We start from the raw sequence: 23,161 nt of genomic DNA on the forward strand, positions 1-23,161 counted from the left end.
TTGTAGTAGGATAACTGTGCAATATCTATTTAAAAGGGTACAGTGTCAAGTGAATTATACTGTGGCCTATTCCCACTGTTTGTTACTAAAACCGAGAACTCGAAGACTTATTTTCCAGGACCTTGTTTGTTTGCTCCATACATTTCCATCAATTGGATTGATTGAACTGCCATGTGCTCAGCTTCACTTCCTGGTTCTCATACGTTGTTATTTTCTAATGCCACTTACTAAACACATTCCTTTAAATCTTTAAGTACTCCTACATGTGTTTTCAAACTGTGTGGATAAATTTACTACCAGATATCTCAGAAATTGTTAGGAAAGCTAGAGATTTACTTAGCACAGGTCAAACCAATTTCTGCTCTGGCATCCCTCCATTTAGATGAGGAATGTTTCAGGGAACTCAGTATAATGAAGAATACCTTTACAAAAACCAGGACGCAAGGCTTTTATTGTATAATGATGATATCCATCTGGAAGGGTCTGCATAAAAACATGCCATTTGCTTATATGCCAAGATCTCTTAAAGGGCATACAATTTTACTTTATTTCAGCATTCTAGCAAATTTCAAACTATTTTTTAAGTTTCACCTCTTCAGGGCAAAAGTAATTTATAATTTACATAACAGACAGAAATGTATCACTGCAAAAATCTAGGGCTGTTTTCACAAAAAAAGTTTACTACACAGACATCTATGACAATGTGGCTTTCCTTCAGTCTGCACTGGGGATTGAAGGAGTCTTGATAGTTTGCTATTTGCACAAGATGTAGAAGTAACAGAGAGGACAAGCTAGGCTTTTTGTGAAGTCATATTTTTTACTTACTTGTTTTTTATTAGTAAACAAGTGTTACACTTATCTTTTACATGGAATTAGTCTCACCTATTAATTTAACTCTTAAGCTACAGCTGTTACAGAGATGGATCTGTTTATTACTTCAATCACGCAAGATCTAAAAATTTGATAGTATGCTTGCCTTCTACTAATGACATCTTGTTCACAAGTACAAGTTGGCAGCTGCACACTGTATTTCTCGAGCCATTAACATAAGGTTGCACATAAACTCTTTAGAGTAGTTACTTTAAACAGTTAGAGTGGATCCTCTCAAAAAGAAGGGAATAAATCACTGGAGCAGATGTGTTATTTTACCATAAAAGGTAACATATTTTGTAAGGTGATACTTTTCTCCTCCATGTTATCAAGTAGAAGTAATAGTACTAAAGAATGAAAATAAATTTATGATGATGATCCTGTTTGGAGACACCTTAACCAGATAAAGTCATAATACTGCAAAAACCTTAAAATGGTAAATCAAGATATCTTTAATCTTAATTTTAATGTAATGCACCTTTCAGCTGTGTTGGCATATCCTGTTTTCTTACAAATGCTACTTTCATTTGCTGATTTCACTTAAAACTGTTCAACACAGGGGGCAGCAGTTTGCACAGCAGATACAGCAGCAGAATCCTGAGCTCATAGAGCAACTGAGAAATCATATCCGGAGCAGATATTTGAGTGGCAGCACTGAAGAACATTCCTGACTTCACGGAGTCATATGAATTGGAATGATGTATAACCCCAAAATGCATACCATAGTTAGTAGCAAAAGCACCATTGTAACTCTTCTGCTTGAATAGAAGACAGACAATTCTTTGTGTGTGTTTGCAAACAAGAATAAATCTGGTAAACAGATCTCTTGCACATAACTTGGAACATAGCGTTTATGTATAGTTACTCCTCTGAAAATTAATACACTGAATAGGTGGTTTATTAAAATCCCCAAGTCCAAGTCATTTCAGTATGTGCATCAGATTGACCTCCGGGGCTACTGGGTGGGGAGTGTGCTGATCTTGCCTAACAGCTACTTCTAAAATGCAAGTGTAAAAGACATGTTACTCATATGGTGAGAGTCATGATGGCTGTACTCCCTTAAACAGTATTGAAATACTGAAATATTGAAACAATAGGCCCATCTGATGTGCCCTTTTATAATGAGCGTTAAGTAGTGTTGGAGTACAGTGTACTAAAAACTCATGCTTGAGAAGTCTGTTTCTTTAAGCCTGGGGAGGGGCCTTCATGAGTAACAGGAAATATTTTTCAACTTCATTGGGCAGGAGAGAGGGAAATGATTGCATATGAAGGAGTACCACAGATTGTAGAGAAAAAGAAGACAATAAGCCTGTGTAGGATAATGCAAAGAAATCAAAATGGAATTTGGCTTGGGAAAGGAAGGAAGTTCTAGGCTTTTCTACTGCCATGTATACCCTCACATCATGATGGTAGCCCTGGAGGTCAGAATTATGGCACTATGTTCCTAGGCATGGCAAGCTGTATTACATTCCGTATGTATGCAGTATTTAATATAAACTTAAAATTCTTAACTGTAATAAGCTAAAACTGAGCCTGTGACTGTACAAATAACTAGTACTGAAAATTTTAAAAAAGAACTGCCTTAGAAGGATTCTTTTTCTATTCTTGTGTGATAAATCACTGGCTTAAACAATTGGGGATTTTTTTTAAAGTTTAATTACACATATCTATCTAATATGATGGTTATATAGTCAAGTTAAAGATTTTTCCACTCTATAGTATTTGTTTCTTGCTCAGTTAATATTACTCTTTCAAGACTGCTGCTCTTCTCTATGTCTGTTAACTTTTTTTACTCTGCTTACTGTTGCACACTGCTTTCTGATACAAAGTACACTTGTTCTTAGCCCAGGGAGGTTCACAACACACTTTCCTCTTGGTATATCTAAATAAATTTGAGGAACTGGCTTTGATTTCTTAGACAATGGCCAGTTGGTCTGAAGGAGGTATGTGGAGGAGTAATGATAGTTTCCCAAATGGAGAAATACCCAGGAACTCCTGAAACTCAGACTTTATATCCAACAGAGCTTGTGCTCATAAAAGAGCTTTTCCAGCAAATGCAAAATTTGGGGTTAAATAATGATAATAATAAATTATAGTTGTGCATCTATGGTATGAACCTTACCCTACTAAACCAGAGAGAAAAATGGAATTGGATCCAACGAGAAATGAAAGGAATTGGAGAATACACAAATCTAGGAAATCCATATTACCATCTATTGAATAAAGAGGTAAAGCTTAATAGATAAACAATTTTAAGATATTTCATACTTTATTGAGTAGCTTGCCTTTGTACAGCGTTAAAATGCTTTTTAAAACTCTCTAAGTTGGTGTAGTTGCTTTCTTGAGGCTGTAGAGATACTTAAGCTTGACATTAAATATATTTTGAAGTAACAGCTTCTGACTCAACATCTGATGACAAGAAAGAGAATCCCTAAAGGGATCCTTTTTCAGAGGTAGCTCAGATCCTGAATCTAATCCATTCAAGAAAACTGTTACTTAAGTTCAATTACATTGTTGAGTAGGACAGGAATGCCATTTAGAAGAAAGATTTATGGAGGCTGTGGGTGGGCTACCAAAAGTGTACAGGTATTACTTGGAATAGTGTGTTGTGTTGGGAGAGAAGCATTGCACCTAGTATGTATCCTATTAAACTTCACAGTTCCTTTTAATTCTCTCTTTCATATCTTTAACTGCTCAAAGTGTTTTTCACTAACTTTTATAGGGGGAACTAAAAAATCCATGGTGGACTGGACAGCTCCGCCAATATCTCTCTACAAACTCAAATTATTCTCACTTTGCAACAGCAATCCTCATGCAGTCAGTTACTTTTCTGCTGTAAGACAGAGTGTCAAGAATTTCATGAGAGTTCCTTAAGAACTACAAAATATATTAATATCCAAAGAGGGCAGAAGAAGTTGTATTGTCAAGTACAAGCTCCATAGCTTACTGGATTTATGGGGGAACAATCTCCAAGGTTAAATGAAACAAAGCATCGGTTAGTTATCTGAAAACTACTCTTGAAATCATCTTCATAGAGTTCTAACTTTCATTTCACATGCTACAATATTTTTGTGTTTAGGTTTTACTTCATATAATACAGAGTATATATTAAAACATTAACAGCATTAGCTAAGCCTTCAGGAATGTCCTACAACTGACTGGCACAATACTTTACTAGTAAACATTCTCTGTTTCTTGTGTATTAACAGAAAGGGCTTTATAGCCTAAACAAAAAACAGTGAAACCAGTAACAGGAGCTGTCATTACATGCTTTTCCACTGAAACCAGGAACAGAGAGATCATTTATGCTAAATTCTGTTTTTCCTTGAATTGCCTAGATTGTTTCAGTCATGCAGTATGTCTTAATCACAGGGTGTGGAAGGAATCTTTCCCTGCGTAGTAACTGCACTGTATCTTGCGCTAAAGTTTTGCATTCTGCTAGATAAAGTGGTAAACCACAATCCCTGTAAATATTGCTTTAATTTAAGATCAACTGCAGTTTATTGTTCAACTGAGCAAATCCGCATTTACACCTAATTGGTTTTGTATCATTACTGTTCCATCAGTGTGTAAGTATGATAATTTGTTAGATAAGAAAATATTTTGCAATCAATTGTAAACTCCTGTAACCTGCTTGCATGGGAGTATATTCTTCTATGATCATAAAGACACCTAATGAATTATTCAGCTTAGAAATTCCTTCAGTTGCACTCTTGGTTTTGTAACAAGTGCAAAGTAAAATCACTCATGCATACTGAGATAGAACTAGCTCTGTAACTTTGAGTAGACTGTTTCATGGCTAGAGCAAGTTATACTGGCATAATGCAACCTGTCTACTATTTCTGTATCTCTCCTACCTCTTATTGCCATGTGGTTACATCTCCTTCAATTTGTGTAGTTTAACTTGAAGATATATTATAAATAAAGTTACATACTTTTTTGTCTGTATAGTTGTGGTTTTCTGGTTTAATTTTTTATGTATCTCAGGGAACAGGTAAACTGCATTCTTTAAAATACCTATTCATGCTGGTTGAATTTTATCACTTAGGCAGGATACATTTCCAATTTATTGTTTCCTGTATGGACGTAGTCCCTCAATATACAAAGCTGGTCCTAAATTTATCCAGTATTTTAATGTTGAATTCTACACTTTAAGATCTTATACACAGGAAAGCCTTAAGTAAAATACTGTCAAAACTAACTGAAGTTGCTAAGTGCCAACATGGTAGCTGAGAAATACAAGCTGCTGATTAGAGTCTTTAACACTAGTTTACCTAGTGTTAAACTTGGAAAGACAGTCACCATTTTATTTATTAAATGGCTGCCTCTGGGTGATCACAGATATTTTAGCCAAAAATGTTTCCAGTTTTTGTCAAAACAAAGCTAGGGAAAAGCACATTGTAGTGCTTGACCAGATCTAAACTTCTTTCTGTATATGCTTTAGAGAACTTGATCTAAGGCAGCAACGCAGGGGTTTTTTTTTCCTTCTTTTTCTTAAACATCTATTTAAATGCCTGTGGGATGGAAAGAATAATTTTATTTTAACAATAAAAAACTACCTGAGTTCTGCTGTTTTAGTTTTCAATTTCCTACTGATTGGAAAATAACATGCCTGCTAACAGCACGCCGTGTAGTGCAGGGACGCACAACGCTTGACTACAGAAAATTGGGACACATTTGCTATATTGCTTCCTCTTCAAATAGTGAGCCACAACCAACACAGTCTTCAGCTTATACTGCACTTCCTAGCTCCTCATGCCTCAACAGTGCCAACACTCTTTCACCTCATGCCTTTGGCAGGTTTTGTTTCCTATGGCTATACATGTACCATGCAAATACACTGCCATGGCAGGTATCCCACATTATCTCTTTCAGGGATTTCAATTCCAGGAACTTGTCTGTAAAAGGTCAGTTCCTTTAAACTGAAGCAGTTTTGTCAGAACCATGATTTTAAAAGGGTTTAAATACTTTAAAAAAATTAAGAAAAATAAGTAAAAAATGCTACTATTTCTTATCAATCTCATTCCCCTGTCCTGAGTTGATGTAAATGCAATATAATTTGCTAGAACTACACTTTTTTCAAAGGTTTTATTTTTAGTAGATAAAATGCATATGCATCTTTTAAAAGATTTTAAAACATTCAAGAAATGCTCAGAGAAATTAAATAATCATTATTACATTTACAGCTATATAGGGATTTAGTTTTGTTTGTACTCAATACAATTGGACGGCAAAATCATCAAGAAGTTGGTCAAAAAAAAAAAACGAGCCCACCAGAACTACAGAATTTTTTTCTTCAGCTTTGCTTGACTTCTGAAGAAACTACACAGACTTGTGCAATATCATCATACTCGTATGTTCTCTTCAAAAACGTGTCTGTAAGTCTTAGGCCAGAGACACTCTAGAAGGAGAAAATATTTATAAAAGTTGTTATTAGAAAGAACAGTTACTGTTATCATACAGCTACATAACAACAAAACTGTGCTAATAACTTACCTGCAATCCCTGCACTGATGACAACAATGTAAGTGCAAGATGGAGGGATGAGCTTGGGTGCAGCTTCCCAAGTTGCCTTCCTGAAACTCCACACCAGTGGATGGAATTAGTATTGCACATTTCTAAAACCAGATCCATAGTCCTTTCACTGCTAGAGGAAATCGAAAACCAAGAATAAACCTGTGGGCTTTTTTAAGCACTCAAAATTGCAGACATGTAAAAGCTTGATTATTATTCATGTTACTATTAATCAAGACTCATAAATAATTATAAGGCGGCAAGCAGTATTTATTGTGATAATTCAGCTGCAGAGAGCTGTTTGACCCAAGCATTCTGTCATGGGCTTAGCAACACTGGATAACATAATAGCACTTACATTTTGGGTGGACTATAAGCTTTTCATGAGAAGTATCTGCAGGCCAGATACATGCTTTAGTCCCTGGCCTCAACTTCTATTTAGAATTACTTCATTTAATGAAGTCACTCTTGCAACCCTAAGATGAGTTGTGATATGAGGTGCAATCTTAAATAATACTGCAGACAGATCCATGGAATTCCTCTACAGATTTATGGGTATCTCCTAACAGATCATGATAGAAGTTTTTAAGTCGTAGTTGTTTCTTCGTGGGTTTTTTTTTTTTTTATTCTTGGCATTTCAAGTAGTTTTATGTTGCTACAAATCATAGTAAAGACCAGGTTTAAGTAGTTTCAGGAGGAAGTACTGAAACATGAAACAAAACCAGCCACAACTCACCCACTCAGGAAAAAGTACAAGAATCACATGACATTGTTACCTGCAATTTGTTATTTTACATGTAATGTCAAAAGGTTCTTCCAAATTTACAGTGTCTGGTATTGTCTCCAGTGAAAGCCTTACATCGCCATAACCAGGAGCCTGGAAAGGAGCAAGAATGTATATTCTTAGATGTCGGATAAGGAAGTTGAAGTTTTTGCTAAAGTTTTAATTTCCTGGAAGAAGCTTGGAATAAGAGAAATCTGAAGAAAGACGACTGACTGTGCTTTTGATTAGTATGGAAATCACAGCAGTTCTCCATCTTCAGCTGATGACCACCTTCTTTATAGGTTTAACAGTTCATCAGATAAGGATGATCTTTATTATTACATTTTTTCAAGATAGTTTACACCCTTAAGGTTTGAATAGCCATATACAGTTCCTGAGAAGATCAGCTTTAATCTAAGACCTCTGTTAGACAGATAACAGATCTGTGTGGACAACATCAGTAAAACTTCCCTGATAAACCCACCACTATTCCACATCCTAAGAAACAAGAGAAACTGCCATTTCAGTCCTCTATGCCTCTGGCAAAATAATTAATTGTCATCAGTTATAAAGTCACATGATAGGAATACTTGTCAATTATCCATGAGCCAAATACATTTCATATGCTCTAGTAATAAACTTATAATAAATATCTTAGTTACTACCAAGCAGGGCTGATTCAAAATAGGAACTTGCAGATGAAAAAGCATGTTTAGATTTGCAATCCCCACAAGTGATAGATCATGAGGGAAAAACAGGGGAAAAATTTGTCCTGCCTGCCAAGGCTCAGTTATTGTACATGTTCCAATTCTGCGGATGATGTACTGAAAGTTGTATTTACAGCATGATTGAAAGATTTCCCAAAGAGGTCCAGAAAGTCAATGACTGACAGGCTGGGAACAGGTTTTAGTCACACAGAGTTTTTGCTATAGACGAATGACAGATGACATTTTAGAAAGCATATTAAATAGGACATTAAGAGTAAGCAAAGGGATGTCAAACCAATGCAGACTTAGATTAGTCAAACAACATACATTTAGAACCTTGCAAGAAAGAGAATTAACTATTCAGCACTGGAAAAATGCAAATATATTCAGCTGTATTTGGTGACAAGGAGGAATTTACTGTAAAAATTACACTCACATCCCTAAACAACAGGGTTAATTAACATTAGGCTCTTCTTTTACCAGAGATACATTAAGAAAAAAAACCCAACAAACACAAACCCACAATAAAACCAGTATTTTAGAAAATAAACTTAGCATCAACTGGCCAAATCAAAACAGGATCAGAGCAGATGAGGCCTATACTGCACCATACCTGTTGAACTCAAAAATGGGATACCTCCAAGAACTGATGGTTAGAGGTAAAGGTGCTAAAGTAACACCAAGAGGAGTAACATAGGTTTTATCTATAACTGAGGTAATTGCTCAGATTATGGAATCAACCAGACAATTTTCCACTTGTGCTACTCAAGAATAATGTTCTTTAACTTCGAATTGGTTCTATTCTGGTCCTGTGCTGAATGCCTGTGAGCAGGTGGAGGACCCTTGGCATACTGTAGACATGCACCTGCCTGATTTATTGCCTCCCTGTAGACTGTAGAGACTGTAGTTGTGAATCCCAAGACCAAGCCACATTAAAAAAGAAAACCCCAAAAACCCAAGCCAAACAAAATCCAACCAAAAAACCAACTAAAACCACAAATTATGCTATGTGGGTACTCATTTCAAAGGTGCATTTCTGATCTAAACTGGAACAATGACTGAGGGACTCAGTACAGGTAAAATTCTGGGACGGGGTGGGAAACAATGGTTATGATCAACAACATCAGTGATGGCAAATGGATTAGGAGGAAAATGATTAAGGGTGACATCTAGAAACTAAATAATCTGATAGCACTTAAAAGATAAGGAGAAGAAAAGAGGGAGTTGCACTGCAATGCAGAGGGGAAAAAACCCCAACTGCTTTTCTAAGGACAGATGTTGCTCAAACTACACAAAATAGTTAATGTTTTTCTGTTAATCACAAGGCACAAAATGATGCATGACCAAAACTGTCTTGGAGCGTTGAAATGCATGCTTCACATGCAATTCTCAGAGGTTCAACAACGGATGCAGAGTGAGACAATATTGATTTAGGGAAGGAAAAGAAATGTCTCTAAAGAGAAATTATAGGAAAGGTCAGTTGAAAATGAAACAGTTTATTGTTAAAAGTAAGCAACAGGTTTCAAAATAACAGGAGTAACTAAGTTTAGAAAAGGGCAGTTTCTAATTTGATGGGGTTATGCACATTCTCAACACCTCAATTAAAAATCAAGAGATATTTCAGTGACTTGGTGACTTTTTAGTGACTTTCCTGTGAATTTCCAGGATCTAAGTTTGCTTGCCTAGTTCCAAGTCAATGTGATTTCCCTACAGAACTGCTCAATGTTCTAGAAGATGGGACTGGGGGAAAGACAGAGGCAGAGACTCAATCATAAGCTCTGTAAACTTAGATTGAGATTCAATTGTCAAAGTTTTTTTTAACTACTCTTCCATATCTCTCTCACCATCCTCAAGTGAGAAGATGCAAGTCAGGTTTAGGCATTAGTATAGATGGCTGTGGAGCTGACTTAAGCAAGACAGTAATTACAACTTAAAATTCAAGAACAATTTATGAATCAACCAGAACAGACAGACTCAATCAAAACTGTGGACGTGAAAGATAAATAATTTTATGCATAAAAAAATGTTACTCCAAGCTAAAATGTCTGTATGAACTTGGGAGCAATTTCTGTGTCAAGAGTTGGCATATTTAAAGAGGTTCTTTTGTCGGTTTGTTGCCAAATGGTATTCAAGCAGTTAATGTATTTTGCAACACGGGTTACTGGATACTGACAATTAAAGTGCTCAGTCCATTAACTTATCCACACTTCACTGAAGAAATATAGGAAATAACTCTCTAATACATACAGAAAGGTGTGAATAAAAAATGAGGCTCAAAAGTAAGCAGCTCACACTTTTTCAAGTCATTATGAAATTGTTCATTGAGTTTCCTTAAAAATGAATGCCAAGTTAAGTTAACACTCAAGTTAAACTTACCATTCTTTGGAGCTGGCTAGTTTGCAGCCTTCCTCGTTCACCCAGATTAGTTTTCCATACAATGTCTAGTTTACCAATCACTGTTACACCTTTTATTACTCCAGCTTTCTCTGCAAATTCTTGCTTTGGTTTCAGACAGTATAAGTATTGACGTGTATCCATAGGTTGTAAATAAGTTCTTGCGCCAAAAGTAGACTCACTGAAAGGAAAAAACACTGGGTCTTAATTTAAACAGTTATTCTGAAGAAGACTTAAGAACCCAACCTTTTTTCCCCATCCCCCACCACTCTCACTGTATGTGTACGCATAGTTTGTTAATGGTAAACACACAGAGTATTTTTCTGTTTTCACAACAGGAAACAACTCTAGAATTTATGTAGCAACATGGAGACCATGGAGAAATAAAAAAACCTGTTCTTCTCAGCCAGACAGAAATAAGATAGAAGTCCACTCTCCTACATTATAATTTATTATCTGGCATCTTAGTGTTTAAACAAAAATGCTGGTAATTTTTCTTCTGCTATTGTTCTTCCCTCAGAGTAAATCTCAATGTCATAAAACTAAGATTCCTGTTCAGCGGGAAAACTATTACAGTGGATGCAAACACTTTGGTAAGAACAAGGCTTCATTATGCTGCAGGTGAATCCTTCAACAGACAAGGAGAAGACAGAATTTTCACTTCAGCCCTTACTGCTGAAGCACTCAAACGTCACCTCCAAAAACCCAAGCAACTACATAGCACAAACAGCCAAAGTTGACTTCACAAGCTCTTGTATCCACAGGAGTAAATTATTCTGGCATTAGGTGTTTAACTAAATGAAATTTAATTTATTTCAGCATGACGAATTTTTATATTCTAAGACCCCATAAGGGTGTACCACTGATTCACCTTGACTGGTGCCTTGCTAGATCATTATTAGAAGAACTGAAAACAGTTAGTTTACTGATAGGAAGCAAGGATTAGTCAGATGGGTTCTGTAAGGCTAAGTATGTACACAGAGATCAGGCCAAAACCAGATCTGGGTTAAATTTTATATAGGAGATACTGAAAAAATAGTATGCTTTCATGTTACCATGTCCTCATTGTTACAAATTATTTGAGGATTAAGCTGGATATTTCTTTATTAGGTAGAATTATAGATTTTTAAGAATAGTTTCTATGAAAAGAAAACAAACAAATTTTCCAGTTGAATACATAATAGGAATTTGATCTTTTTATTCAAGCGAAGACGTACGATCCTCCCATTACAGACAGCTGACTAATACTTGTATCTCATGAAATATTAATACAAAGAGTTTCAAAGTCAAATGTCCTGAATCTGAACATACCTTTCCCCTGCTGTGTCAACTGCGTTCAGTTCTGCAACATTGTACATCATAGATGGTTCTAACGAAACCTTCTCCATAAACATTGGAGAGGTAGTGATATTCTGAATTTGAGCTTCCAGAAACACTTCATCTGTCTGAAAAAAATGGAAAGTGCAAGTTCATGAAAATATGATTAGTGTTATTAAAAAGACTAGGCAGTCCTATTGTTAAAAAAAAAGTCACACATGTTTAGTTCATGCCTGCAAATCAAATTAATTAATGCAAGAAAAAACCTTAATCCCAGTAACAATAGGAGCAAAAGTGTTAGTCAACAGGTATCTTGCCAAACAATGGATGTGGGATAATTTTGCTATGTTCTAGCTACTGTTTATTTGTAATGTATCAAATCACCACTTCCCAAGACTTTAATCAACTTAATAGCATCAATCTTTTATCCAAATTATTTAAAAAATGGAATAAATGGTAAGGAATTGCAGTGCACAACAACATGCCATGCCAGATTACTAGCGCATCAAGCTGTATAAAAAAATTAAATGTGTGTGTTTTTCTTTAACTGAAGTAAAATAGTTCAGGTACATGCTCTGAGATTTTATTATTAAATACTAGCATTCTAGTTAAAATGCAAAATCCAGCCCCTTCTCTCACTCAGCTCCACCATGCCAAAAGTTACCAATATTGTACGTGTCCAACAATTTAACTGTGCTCTACCTTCAGAACATCTCAAGCTAATGCGTGAAGATGGTATTGAAGGACCAATTCTAGTACAGAAATGAAAGCTATAGACTGTTAAACTTCAGAAGATGAAAAACCATGGAACTAGAGATGTTTTTGACTCACTTCCTTTGTGGAATTGCAGACCAGTGAAGTCACTTTGCCTCTCTAGAATAATCTCAGGATAGAAAAATTATGGAAGACTCAGTCTATTAGAGATATGAGCTCCCAGAAAAGTGAAAACCACAATTAAAGGAGTGCCAATTAAAAAAAGGGGGATACCAAATTTGCATTTACAAAAGAGTTACTGATTCAGACCATTGGACTAAATGATTCTTGTAGGTCCCTTCCAACTGAAATAGTCTATTCTACAGATTCAGATTGAAGCAGTTTGAGTATTTTGATATGATAAATTTTAAGAAAGTACTTTTGTGAGGAAGGTGGAACAAAACTTACAGCTTCTTTTTGATCAGTGTAAATAAATGATTCTTCATACAAATGAAGTCCTGCTTGTAAATTACAAAATAAAAGTGGGACAAAATAGCCAAAACATGTTTAGTCTCAAAAAATTGTTAGAAGGAGAAATAAAGAATGGTTGTGTAACTTTTTGTATTGTCTTATAAACACATTAAATACAAAGCACCATATATATAGTAATGAAAACTGTGCAACCTCAATGGGTTACAGAGACACCTCAGGCTTGCAGGAACTGGAAATAACCCCAACTAAAACATGGTTCTCAGTAATCATACTACCTGTCACTTAATTTGATACCATTTATATCCCATAAATCCATTGCTCAAAGTGTCCATTTACCCAAATTTTAGTAGTTTTCAAAGCGGCAACCATAGGCAGAAGTTTTAAAATGCTAATTTGAAAGGAAAAAGTAAAAACAAGCAGCATAATGAAAAAGCAAGTTAGTTTTGTGTTATTTCTAATTTGGTTTAATATTACATGGTTTCAAAAAAAAAAAACTTTCCAAAATATGCAGTTTATTTTAATACAAGACACGCCTTAAAGTGAAATCAGACTGCAGAAGAAACGTAGTAACTCAATCAACTGTTACATGCAGTTAAAATTGTGAAGCGCAGTTCCAGCTAGCCAAAGGAAGGAAGAACATCCAACTGCTGCTCTCTCCTCAAACCCACTGTCTCCACCAACCAGATGTGAAAAGTTCTGTCACAGCTTACACAAACAGTGCTGTAGTGAAACCTACATTTCCGTGGGTCAGAAGAGAAAAATTTTAGAAAGAAGTAACTTCTCTTTTCAAATAATAGATCTAATAAAATTTTGGTGAGGTATTTTATAGGAAGCAAGAATCTGTAACTATCAAGTTCTAGTTTCAACAATGGGTATTAAAGAAAGAGCTAACCATTTAATGATTAGCTGCACATATAGAGATGAGAAAACATCACTTTATGATATGCAGAACAAACATTGCTTTTCCATTATGTTTGTAAAGAATGTCAATAACAAGCACAGAGACAGTTAAGCAATTAAAAAAGCATACATATTTATAAAAAAATAAATAAAAATTACCACAGAACTGAGGTCACTCTAATGGGAAAATAAAAAAAAGAACACATTAGAGAAATTAGGGTTAAATGTTAAAGAAAAAGGAGGTTAACTTCCAAACAAAATGCATTTCTGCATTTTTTTGCACCATTTAAACAAGATAGCATTAGTAAGACAGAAACATAAATAAAAAATGGATGCAAACAAAGATGACAACTACATTTCTAATAACTTATAGCTAGTATGGTTACATGATCTACTAGCTTTGCTTCAGAACCAATCCAAAGTAGAGCTTAAGGCACACAAGTCACAGACAAGATATGGTAGAACAAACTGACTCAAAAAAAAAAAAAGATAATTAGTTTTTGAGCAAGTTTAAAGTTTGTCCTGAATTTAAATCCATGCAATGGGTTGTATATGAAATGGAAAAACAGTCCTTGTCACCTTACAGATAATTTGAGGTCTCTGCATATATAATGTCTCAAAAATAATGTGGTAATGTGTTCTAGCAAAGCTACCATGTTGCAAGGTGTAAGAAAATTTGGCATAATATCATCAAGAAAAGCTCTTTTTTCAATATCCATCAATCCAAAGACCCAACTTGAATTGCAAACTTTGTTGTCTGCCTCCCTGTGCATGCGTGCAGGAACAGAACCTTTTACAGAGCCTTTTCCAAGGCACATTAAACTCAGTGAGAGAGTAATTCAATCCCAGGATTGCAGCAGGCTAGGGCAACAGGGCATGTGTTCTATGCATAAATTTCAGTGATCAACTCCATCAACGCCATACTGCAATATAAGCAATAAGCAAGAAGATAAGGATTCAGCATCATTCCTTGTCTTAGAAGAAATTAAATTATTGATTATCATTAGAATATTAATAGAAAATAATTTTAGTAACAGGCATTATGAACAGACAACATCACATCCGTAATATTAATGATAACAGTTTAACTGGTTAGTCAACCTTTAGAGATCTTTAGTTAACTAATAACTGACACATACCATTCTTTTCTCCCCTGCTCTCAAGGATAATAGTCAGGATTAATTTCTTGGTGCTTTCACAGCAATGTAGTATCACACACAACATCTAACCAAAGACTTGTTTCTAGGTTTTTAAAAGTTACTTGAATTCTATGGTCACAAGACATAGTAACACTTTACGTACTTTCAGAAATCATATAGGAGTGCTACTGTATCAGTTTGGTGGCTAACTGAGTTAATTAAGACCCGTATCAAGACCGGTCAGTATAACAATTTTGGAAAAAAAAAAAAGAGTATATTTTATCCATGTAAAAAGTTTGCCCAGAATTACCTTAGAGAGGTTTTAATTTCCATTAATTATCAAGTGTTTGATAATTAATCACGAAACTTACACATGAAGTACAAAGAGACCGCAACATTTAAGATATCTGTCCCTCTTTTTCCTATCACATACTTTATATCTGAAACAATAACATAATCCACATGCTAAATAAGATATTTATTTTGCTTCCAGAGAGATTACCTCATTTCTTAGAGTTATTTTCATTTTTAAATTACAGCAGCAGACATTTCCAGACATTCCCACTTATAGATAACAGCAGTTCTATAAAGGACTCAACCAGTGCTATGCGTTTATGCTCCAATCCTGCTCAGGTATCTCACACCTGGTCAATGTATGGTTTGAAGCCTGTGGCCTACAGATGTGTACCAAATTCTTCCCATAAATAGCCAAAGGCTGACATGTAATTTTGTCCAAATAAATATGCAAGGCATATATAAGGTCATTAAGTTTAGAAGCACTGTGTATAACTGCCACAAATGTAAAACTTAAATTACTGAACTGAAGGGTCATAGTTAAATAAGGGAAATTTAAATTTAAGCAATCTAAATGTAAATTTTCCCCACTCTGATAAATTGTCATCTCCTTTATGAACAATTAATCTCCTTTACAGTAAGTACTCTATCAGCCTAAATATACAAGCAATAACTGAAAGTATTTGAGTTAATGAGAAACTGGAATATATGCAAAATTGTTAGTCAATTACATGAAGGTCCTGACATCTCTTTTTCCCTTTCATCAAAATTGCCTATCTATTTTTAAACTAAACCATATATACATACTACCATTTTCCCCTTTAGAACAGATCACCTTTCTCAGAAAGGTGCACTTACAAAGCACTTTGAATTTAATCTAAGTAACAAACCCAGCACACCAAAACAAACCTGAATACACACAGTTCTCACCTCCGCATTGTAGAATTTGGTTTTCACATCTAGTGGTTTAAGAACCTGAACGAAATGGGAAAAAAGACAGATTGACAACTGGTTTACCAGACAACTTCAGGAAAGACTGCTAGGGTCTTTTACTAAAAAGTATTGGTTTTCTTTTTGATCTTAGACATAGCAGGTGCATGACAGAATATATGACAGAATCAACTCAAGAACATATCCGTGCTGCTTCTTACTTGTGCACACTTGAATGCTTCCCTACTAAGCAGTTTCCTCATATTGAAAACAAGTAGCTCTCCACCTAAGCAGTGGCCTCTTATGAAACTGCCGAAATCCAGTGCTCTAAGTAGATCTGTGTCTTTAAATAAATAATATATCCATACTGGGTCCTGCAGTGGTCTGCATTTGCTTTCAACTGTGAGCAACATCTAACATTTCTAACATTTACAAGTCTTTCAGAGCTCTGCAGCAAAAGTTACTGAGGGCTTCTCTAAACATAAATGAAACAGAGAACTGTCCATGTGTTTAGCTTTATTAGCCTTCACTTCCTTCTTGAAAATGCAGCTGGTTTCAAGAAATTAAGAAAAATCATAATACACAAAATAAATAAATAAATAAATAAACACATTAATCTTGATATTAAATCAGCAAAAAAACCCAACTCGATGTTCTAAAATATGAAGTGTTATACGATAAACTACAAAGTGTTGGTTCGTAAGTGCTTGAATTTTGTGCATAAAGCCACTGCAGTTAACATATTCAAATATGAAACGTATATAAAGTAATGTAACTGAATGAAATATTTTATCATACTTGTAGGGAAACAAATTTAAATTCTGTTTCTGAAGACACTTGTTTCCAATTACACAGGGAAACTTTTTTTGATTGCCTGTAAGTACACTGCATCCTGAGAGATCGCTAATGTTCCAAGTTGTCAACAAATTTTTTAGCACCAAAGACTTCAACATCAAAAAGTTGTCCTCACGGAGATTTCTGCATTTTAACAGACATAAAGTTCAATTCTTTCAAGTATTCATAACTATCTCTCTCTCTCTAGTCAAAAAAAAGAATTAAAAATTTTAATTTAAGCCTTTGTTGGTTGAGAGAGGATTTTTTCTGTCAAATATTTTTCTTCAGTGAGCTTCTTATAAATTTTCCTACATGCTGAATTTTTTCTCTCTCTTCTGATAAACAAAGTCTTTCCATTCATTGCAGTAAACCTCAACTGGCATTCCAGTAAAATACAAAAAATTATTGTGATATTCACAAACCACCCCTCAAAACCAAACAACCACCAAACCCTAGGAAGACATTCCTTCTCCATTTAAACATAATGCTGTTAATTACTTAGAGAAAGTTTTGGAACAGAAAGACACTATCAATCAGTATAAAACTACATATAATGATTTAAAAAAGAAGCTGATTAAAACACCAGTTCAACTTAAAAGATTCTAGAAAATGTAACTGAAAAATCTGAGAATCTGCAAGAGTAGGTTTTTTTTGTTATAAAATTGTTGGTGACATCTCAATCACTAGGAGCCATCAATTCTCACTGTAAAGACATAGTTCAGTTTCCTGTAACGCTTCTTTTTGTTTGTTCTCAGATTTTCTACTGGTGTCTCCACATCAAACTTAAAAACTAACAGCCAAGATTCTCAGTGCAGTTCTTTTCTCATAATGAATCAGAGAGTATTTATAGGTGTGGAAGTGTATAGATGCTTTCTGAGAAGTTCTTATGCTTCCTTCTTTGAATGAAGGGCTTCACATTTCAGAGATAGCTGGCTTCAACTATTTTCACAATTCAGTTGCTTGTGCTGGGTTCAGTTAAAAAGCATGGCAATTACGCCATGCATGCAGAACCCTGAAAAAAGTGCACAAATAAGTTTGCATACAAAATCTAAAGAAGACAAACCAGCATTTTGTACAAAGCTCTGACAAGAACAACATTAGGGAACAGAGAGAAGATGAGATCTGAAGCTTGCACATGCATGTGTAAGCAATCAGAGAAAGCCTAGAGGGGACAGAGAAACAGAACACTGAGAAGAGGAAAACAATGGAGAAATGGAAAGGGAAGCAGTTTCACAAGGAGCGCAAGACAAAGCACACAAAGATAAAAATTAGCTTCACTAAAGATGAAGAAACTCTACAGAGATGCTAGTTTCAGAGAGAGGGTAACACAAAAACTTATATGGAACCATTTTCCCCAGGATTGTCAGTAAACACCCTTGACTAATCAATACCTGGTATTTCAAGGCCCGCAAGTACTAACAGCACTCAAGTGTTCTTTGTAATGCATGGAAATTTAACCTTCTAAAGACTGAAATTCTTTTTTCTGCAGTATCTAGACAGAATACTAGAGAACAGCAAAATGCAATCACCCCATAGTATTATAGAATATCCTGAGTAGGAAGATGACCACAAGGACCATCAAGTCCAACCCCCAGGAGTATGTGCCTAAGAGCATTATCCAAATGCTTCATGAACTCTGTCAGGCTTGGCGCTGTGACCACTTCCCTGGGGAGCCTGTCCAACCACCCTCTGGGTGAAGAACTTTTTCCTGATATCCAACCTAAATCTCCCTGACACAGCTTTAGGACGAAACTACATAACGCTCCGGGTATTACCAGACACTCTGAGAGTATCTAAAAATGTATTCAGTAAAGAGTGTCATGTAATCCTCCATTCCATGAGGATTAGTCCACCAATATCCAAGTCCCAATATATTTCTCTAAAAAATTAAACATCCATGAAATACAGAGTAAACAGACTCTTTCTTGCCAGAACCAGTCCACAAATTAGAGCTGCTTCCTGCTTTCCTCAGTCACTCTTATTGCAAGTCTTGAATTGTGCGATGGAACAAAAGGTTTAAATTCTGTCAGTTACTTCTGTGGGTATTACACACAATACATTAGACTTCTTTACTTAAATTCCTTAAAAACCAAACTACTTAATTCCAGTTTAAAAAGGTTACACACACTAAAAGAAAAATCAGATTTTTAGAATATAATGGTTACAATATAATGGTTAGATGTATCGAAGCTAGAATGACCAATACTTGTTGTGTTTAAAAATAGTCATAGAGCTGTCTGCTATAAAAAGGGACTTTTTAAGAGTAGATTTATTTTCTCAATAAATTAATAGAAATTATTAGATGCAATATTTATTAGTTCTGAAATGTTTAACTGTGTGGTTATTAGAAACCACCAGTTTGTGTGAAGTTTGAAGCAGTGGCTTTTAATGGTTCACTTTTAAAAATGAACAGATTTTTGGTATGTAAAAATGCTTTTGAAGTATCAAATGTTTTAAAATGGGTTTTCCAGACTCACACACTTACTAAAAGCAGAGTAAAATACTTCATGAAATACCTGAAATTTGAAGAACTTTCTGAAGTACATCTTCTCTCCAGTCTGTGTAGTATAACTTACTGCACAAACTAAGCTGAAAAAGAAACAATTGGGGGGGAAAAAAAAAAGTTGTGTTACTTTAAATCTCGTACTGTATCAAAAGCAGAATAGCATGCATGTACTGCAGTTTCATTTAAGCTCATTTGATAGTAGAAAAATTTAAAATTTTACATGTGTGTTCCTATCTCCTTTACTTCATGATGGATCACATCATCAATGCAACAGTCAGGTTTAAGCTCTGCCACTGCAGCACTAGAAGCTGAAAGGTTCAAACGCTGAGAACTTGTCTGAAGATCAGCCTGGACACAGAAAAACAAAGCATTGGTTCGAACTACAGCTGTTCAACACAATCTAAGGAAAAGTAACTTATGCTATGAAGTTCTAGGTTTCACTGAGCATTTTGTACTCTACATGCTTTCATACATATTGTAAGAGCTTAGCTGGTCAGAACACAGGGCTCACAACACCAAGGCCACGGGTTCGATCCCCACATGGGCTACTGACTTGAGAGTTAGACTCACTGATCCTTGTGGGTCCCTTCGAATTCAGAATATTCCGTGATATTCTTGACTCAGACACCTTCTGTGACATATATTGAGATGACTTACAAATCTAAAGACAAGTTCTAAAACATATAAATAGTCCAGTCCTTCACCATACAGCTTACAAAATCTCTATTTACTTTTCACATTGAGTTCCACAATGACTTCTGAAATTTCTACGCTCAGTGTTTTCTTTGTTCAGCAGTAAATGCAAAAAGCCAATTCACTAGAAAATAACTCATACAATATACAGATCAGTGTACACTTTACAGGAAACTGCTTTGAAGACCTCATTGAAAGTGAAGGTAAGTCAATATAACTCCATTTTTTTAGCTGTGGAAGTTTTGCTACACCAATTCTTCAGAGAAACTTTAAATACAAGGGTGCATGTCCAGAGAAGGTCAATGGAGGTGGGGGTGTTTAGCCAGGAAAAAAAGGCTCGGAAGAGGTGTTGGGGTCCCTTCCCCCCTGCCATGTGGTCCTGGGAGAGGGGCCCTGGGGGGGAGGCACGGGGTTTCCCTGGCCCTGGTCAGCCTCGTTCCCCACTGGTTGTTCTGTGTTCCCCTGTGTGGCCAAGGACCCTCGGGTCCCGTGATTGAGCAGTTCCTCGGCAGAGCCCCGGCCATGCGGCTGGGGAAATAAACATCTCTGAAACATCTAGCAAGAATCCGTCCATATATATTTCTTTACACGGGCCTTGTTGATTGATACGCGTGTTGCAGTTTCCCCATTGCAGCAAAGAGGGACTTCATAGCTTTCTGCAATTACCTGAAAGGAGGCTGTAGCCAGGTGTGAGTTGGTCTTTTCTCACAAGTAACAATACGAACAAGAGGAAATGGCCTGAAGTTGCACATGGGGAGGTTTCAATCGGATAGCAGGAACAATTTCTTTACCAAAAGGGCTGTCAAGCATTGAACAGGCTGCCTAGGGAAGTGGTTGAGCCACCATCCCTGCAGGGGACCGTGTAGATGTGGAACTTAGGGACACAGTTTAGCAGTGGACTTCGCAGCGTTGGGTTAATAATTGCACCTGTTGATCTTAGAGGTCTTTTCCAACATAAACTCCATGATTCTGTAGTAAGTCCATTTTTTGATACAATCCTAGTTTTTCATTTTAATCTTTGAAGATTTCTATAATCATTTCTATTTTCATGTCTTACTCCTTCCAATTTCCAGGTATATTTTCTGGATTGGAAAAAGTGACATGTATTTCCTAAAGTCTATGTATTAGCATCAAAGATACAGTATATTGTCAGAAAATAGAATCTACATATTGTATTTTTTTATAAATCATTTGTAAGTGGATTTCTACTCACATACCTTCACCAGTATGTCCTTGACAACTTGATTGCTATCGTTGTGCACACTAATATAACTGGAAAACGTCTCTCCCAGAAATATATTTCTGTATTTCAGGAAAAAAAAAAAAAAGAAAACAAAATAGTTTTAGTAACTGTTATTAAAAAACCAGAACATTTCACTGAAACACTTCTAAGTTCACACACACACACACAGTTGCCAGATCAAATCCTAGAAGAAAACTGGAATCTGCTCACCCATACTTCTAAAGTCATCCTTCTAAGACAAACAGCTTTAAAAGAAAATAAACAAATCAGAATTTCTTTTAGGTAAAAATCTGAGAGGAGTAAGAAGATGGCTTCCAGTACGCACAAAAATCACAGTAGTAAACTCTACTAGTGTAAGATGTGGTTTATAGTAGTGTATTACCTTAGAAATTCACCCACAGCTGCAAATCTCTTTCAACTTTCAATCCTTATTAGGTTCAATCAGGCTACAGACAAGAAACATCAAGAAGCATACATATATGTATTTCTAAATCAAGCCAGATATTATTTTTAAAATGACTGAACATCTCATTGCAGAACAATGGTATTCAAATAGAAAGAGAAGTATGAATCCTAAACCAAATGAATCCTAAACCTCACATATTACAGTTACAATCATTCATTCTTACCCAAAATTTTGAGGCAAAGTCAGCATTTCTCCTAACATCAAAGTTTCGGCACCCTTTACAGTAGAAGGATCATCTTTCATGAGCTGGTTAAATAGATTACCTGTAAAAATATCAAGGTGCTATTAATTAAATATTTGCTAGGTCTAAAGGTTTGTCTACATTTAAGTTAGACATTTAATCACTGACTCGGATGTATTTTGATATATTTCTTTACAATAAACTTGTTTAGGGATGAAATATACATCCACAGGCCTGCCTATAAGATATAACTTAACTTACAGGCACTTGTGTCCAATAATTTATTCAGTATATACATACTGAAGGGCACAATCCCAAAGGCATTTCCCAAATTAACATTGAATTTTAAGAGAAATTCTATCCATCTAAACCACATTACACAACAGAACTAATCAACCTCACTTACTTTCTTCCCCTGCTTGCTTTGTATTTCCATACAACTACAACCCTTCTTCTTGAATCTTTCCTTTGACTCTCTTATGTTTCACTTCTAGACTTCAACTATTTCTGGGAGACGACCCAGGGATTTCCAATTTATGATGGCATACCAAGCATAACACAACTCAAAACCGGTGATTCTTGCAATATTGTTTTTCTATAGAACATTTATTTATGTGCTGGTTCTAATTACCAGAGCCATTTCTCCAGATAAAAAAACCACAATAATGCTAATCTTTCTCCACTTACACATTTCTCTCACAGAACTGCCTCTCACTGTGTATGTCAATGGCTCAGACTTTGAGGTCACGTGCTTGAGTATTATCACCAATCTTTCAAAGATATAGGTCAAGAGCTACAGAGTGCACCTTGCTACTTTCTTTCAGTTATTGCCAAATCTAAAATACACTGTTTTTTCAGATTAGAGTCTATTGGAGGTCATGACTCCTCTAACACCTAAGTGTTAGATGGCCACAATGCTTAAATGTGGTAATACATACATAATAATCAGTCAGTAGAAAAGACTTACCTGGCAAATCTCTTTCTTCACAAGTCACCGGAATATTAGTGAACAAGGTAGGTTTGGTTAGCCTCATCACTGCAAAAATCAAAAAACAAACCATAGGTCAATCAAACAAGCATTTTAAATTGTTTTTTCCAAGTATAATTTTGCCTTGCTCTTCTTCCACAAAACAAAAAAGCCCCAACAAACCACAACCACCAATTAAATCTTAGCCTGAAAAAGGATCACATGGCCTTTTACAATATAAGAAAAACTCCCTGCTAT

At 35.6% G+C, this 23,161-nt stretch overlaps 2 protein-coding genes across 7 annotated transcripts in view; one reads left to right on the plus strand and one right to left on the minus strand.

Moving 5' to 3' along the window:
• SGTB (small glutamine rich tetratricopeptide repeat containing beta) overlaps positions 1 to 4,818 on the plus strand; it is a 22,359-nt gene extending 17,541 nt beyond the window's left edge. For all 3 annotated transcript variants that reach the window (XM_032095727.1, XM_032095728.1, XM_032095729.1), the window contains one exon: positions 1,430 to 4,818. In XM_032095727.1, coding sequence (XP_031951618.1) covers positions 1,430 to 1,541 — 112 coding nt within the window. In that variant the 3' untranslated portion in view covers positions 1,542 to 4,818. The remainder of the gene's footprint in view (positions 1 to 1,429) is intronic.
• The window catches only part of TRAPPC13 (trafficking protein particle complex 13), a 25,625-nt gene continuing 6,337 nt past the window's right edge, over positions 3,874 to 23,161 (minus strand). Inside the window, exons 2-13 of one of the 4 annotated variants that reach the window (XM_032095724.1) lie at positions 22,904 to 22,972; positions 21,919 to 22,018; positions 21,264 to 21,348; positions 19,574 to 19,701; positions 19,364 to 19,436; positions 16,014 to 16,058; positions 13,810 to 13,827; positions 11,560 to 11,693; positions 10,231 to 10,429; positions 7,161 to 7,261; positions 6,367 to 6,514; positions 3,874 to 6,271 (exon numbers count right to left, since the gene is read on the minus strand). In XM_032095724.1, coding sequence (XP_031951615.1) covers positions 6,167 to 6,271; positions 6,367 to 6,514; positions 7,161 to 7,261; positions 10,231 to 10,429; positions 11,560 to 11,693; positions 13,810 to 13,827; positions 16,014 to 16,058; positions 19,364 to 19,436; positions 19,574 to 19,701; positions 21,264 to 21,348; positions 21,919 to 22,018; positions 22,904 to 22,972 — 1,205 coding nt within the window. In that variant the 3' untranslated portion in view covers positions 3,874 to 6,166. Of the gene's footprint in view, positions 6,272 to 6,366; positions 6,518 to 7,160; positions 7,262 to 10,230; positions 10,430 to 11,559; positions 11,694 to 13,809; positions 13,828 to 16,013; positions 16,059 to 19,363; positions 19,437 to 19,573; positions 19,702 to 21,263; positions 21,349 to 21,918; positions 22,019 to 22,903; positions 22,973 to 23,161 lie in introns of all 4 variants that reach the window. The other 3 variants (XM_032095723.1, XM_032095726.1, XM_032095725.1) reach the window with 3 other exon arrangements.

Source organism: Corvus moneduloides, chromosome Z (genome assembly GCF_009650955.1).
Source record: "Corvus moneduloides isolate bCorMon1 chromosome Z, bCorMon1.pri, whole genome shotgun sequence".
Lineage (NCBI taxonomy): Eukaryota > Metazoa > Chordata > Aves > Passeriformes > Corvidae > Corvus > Corvus moneduloides.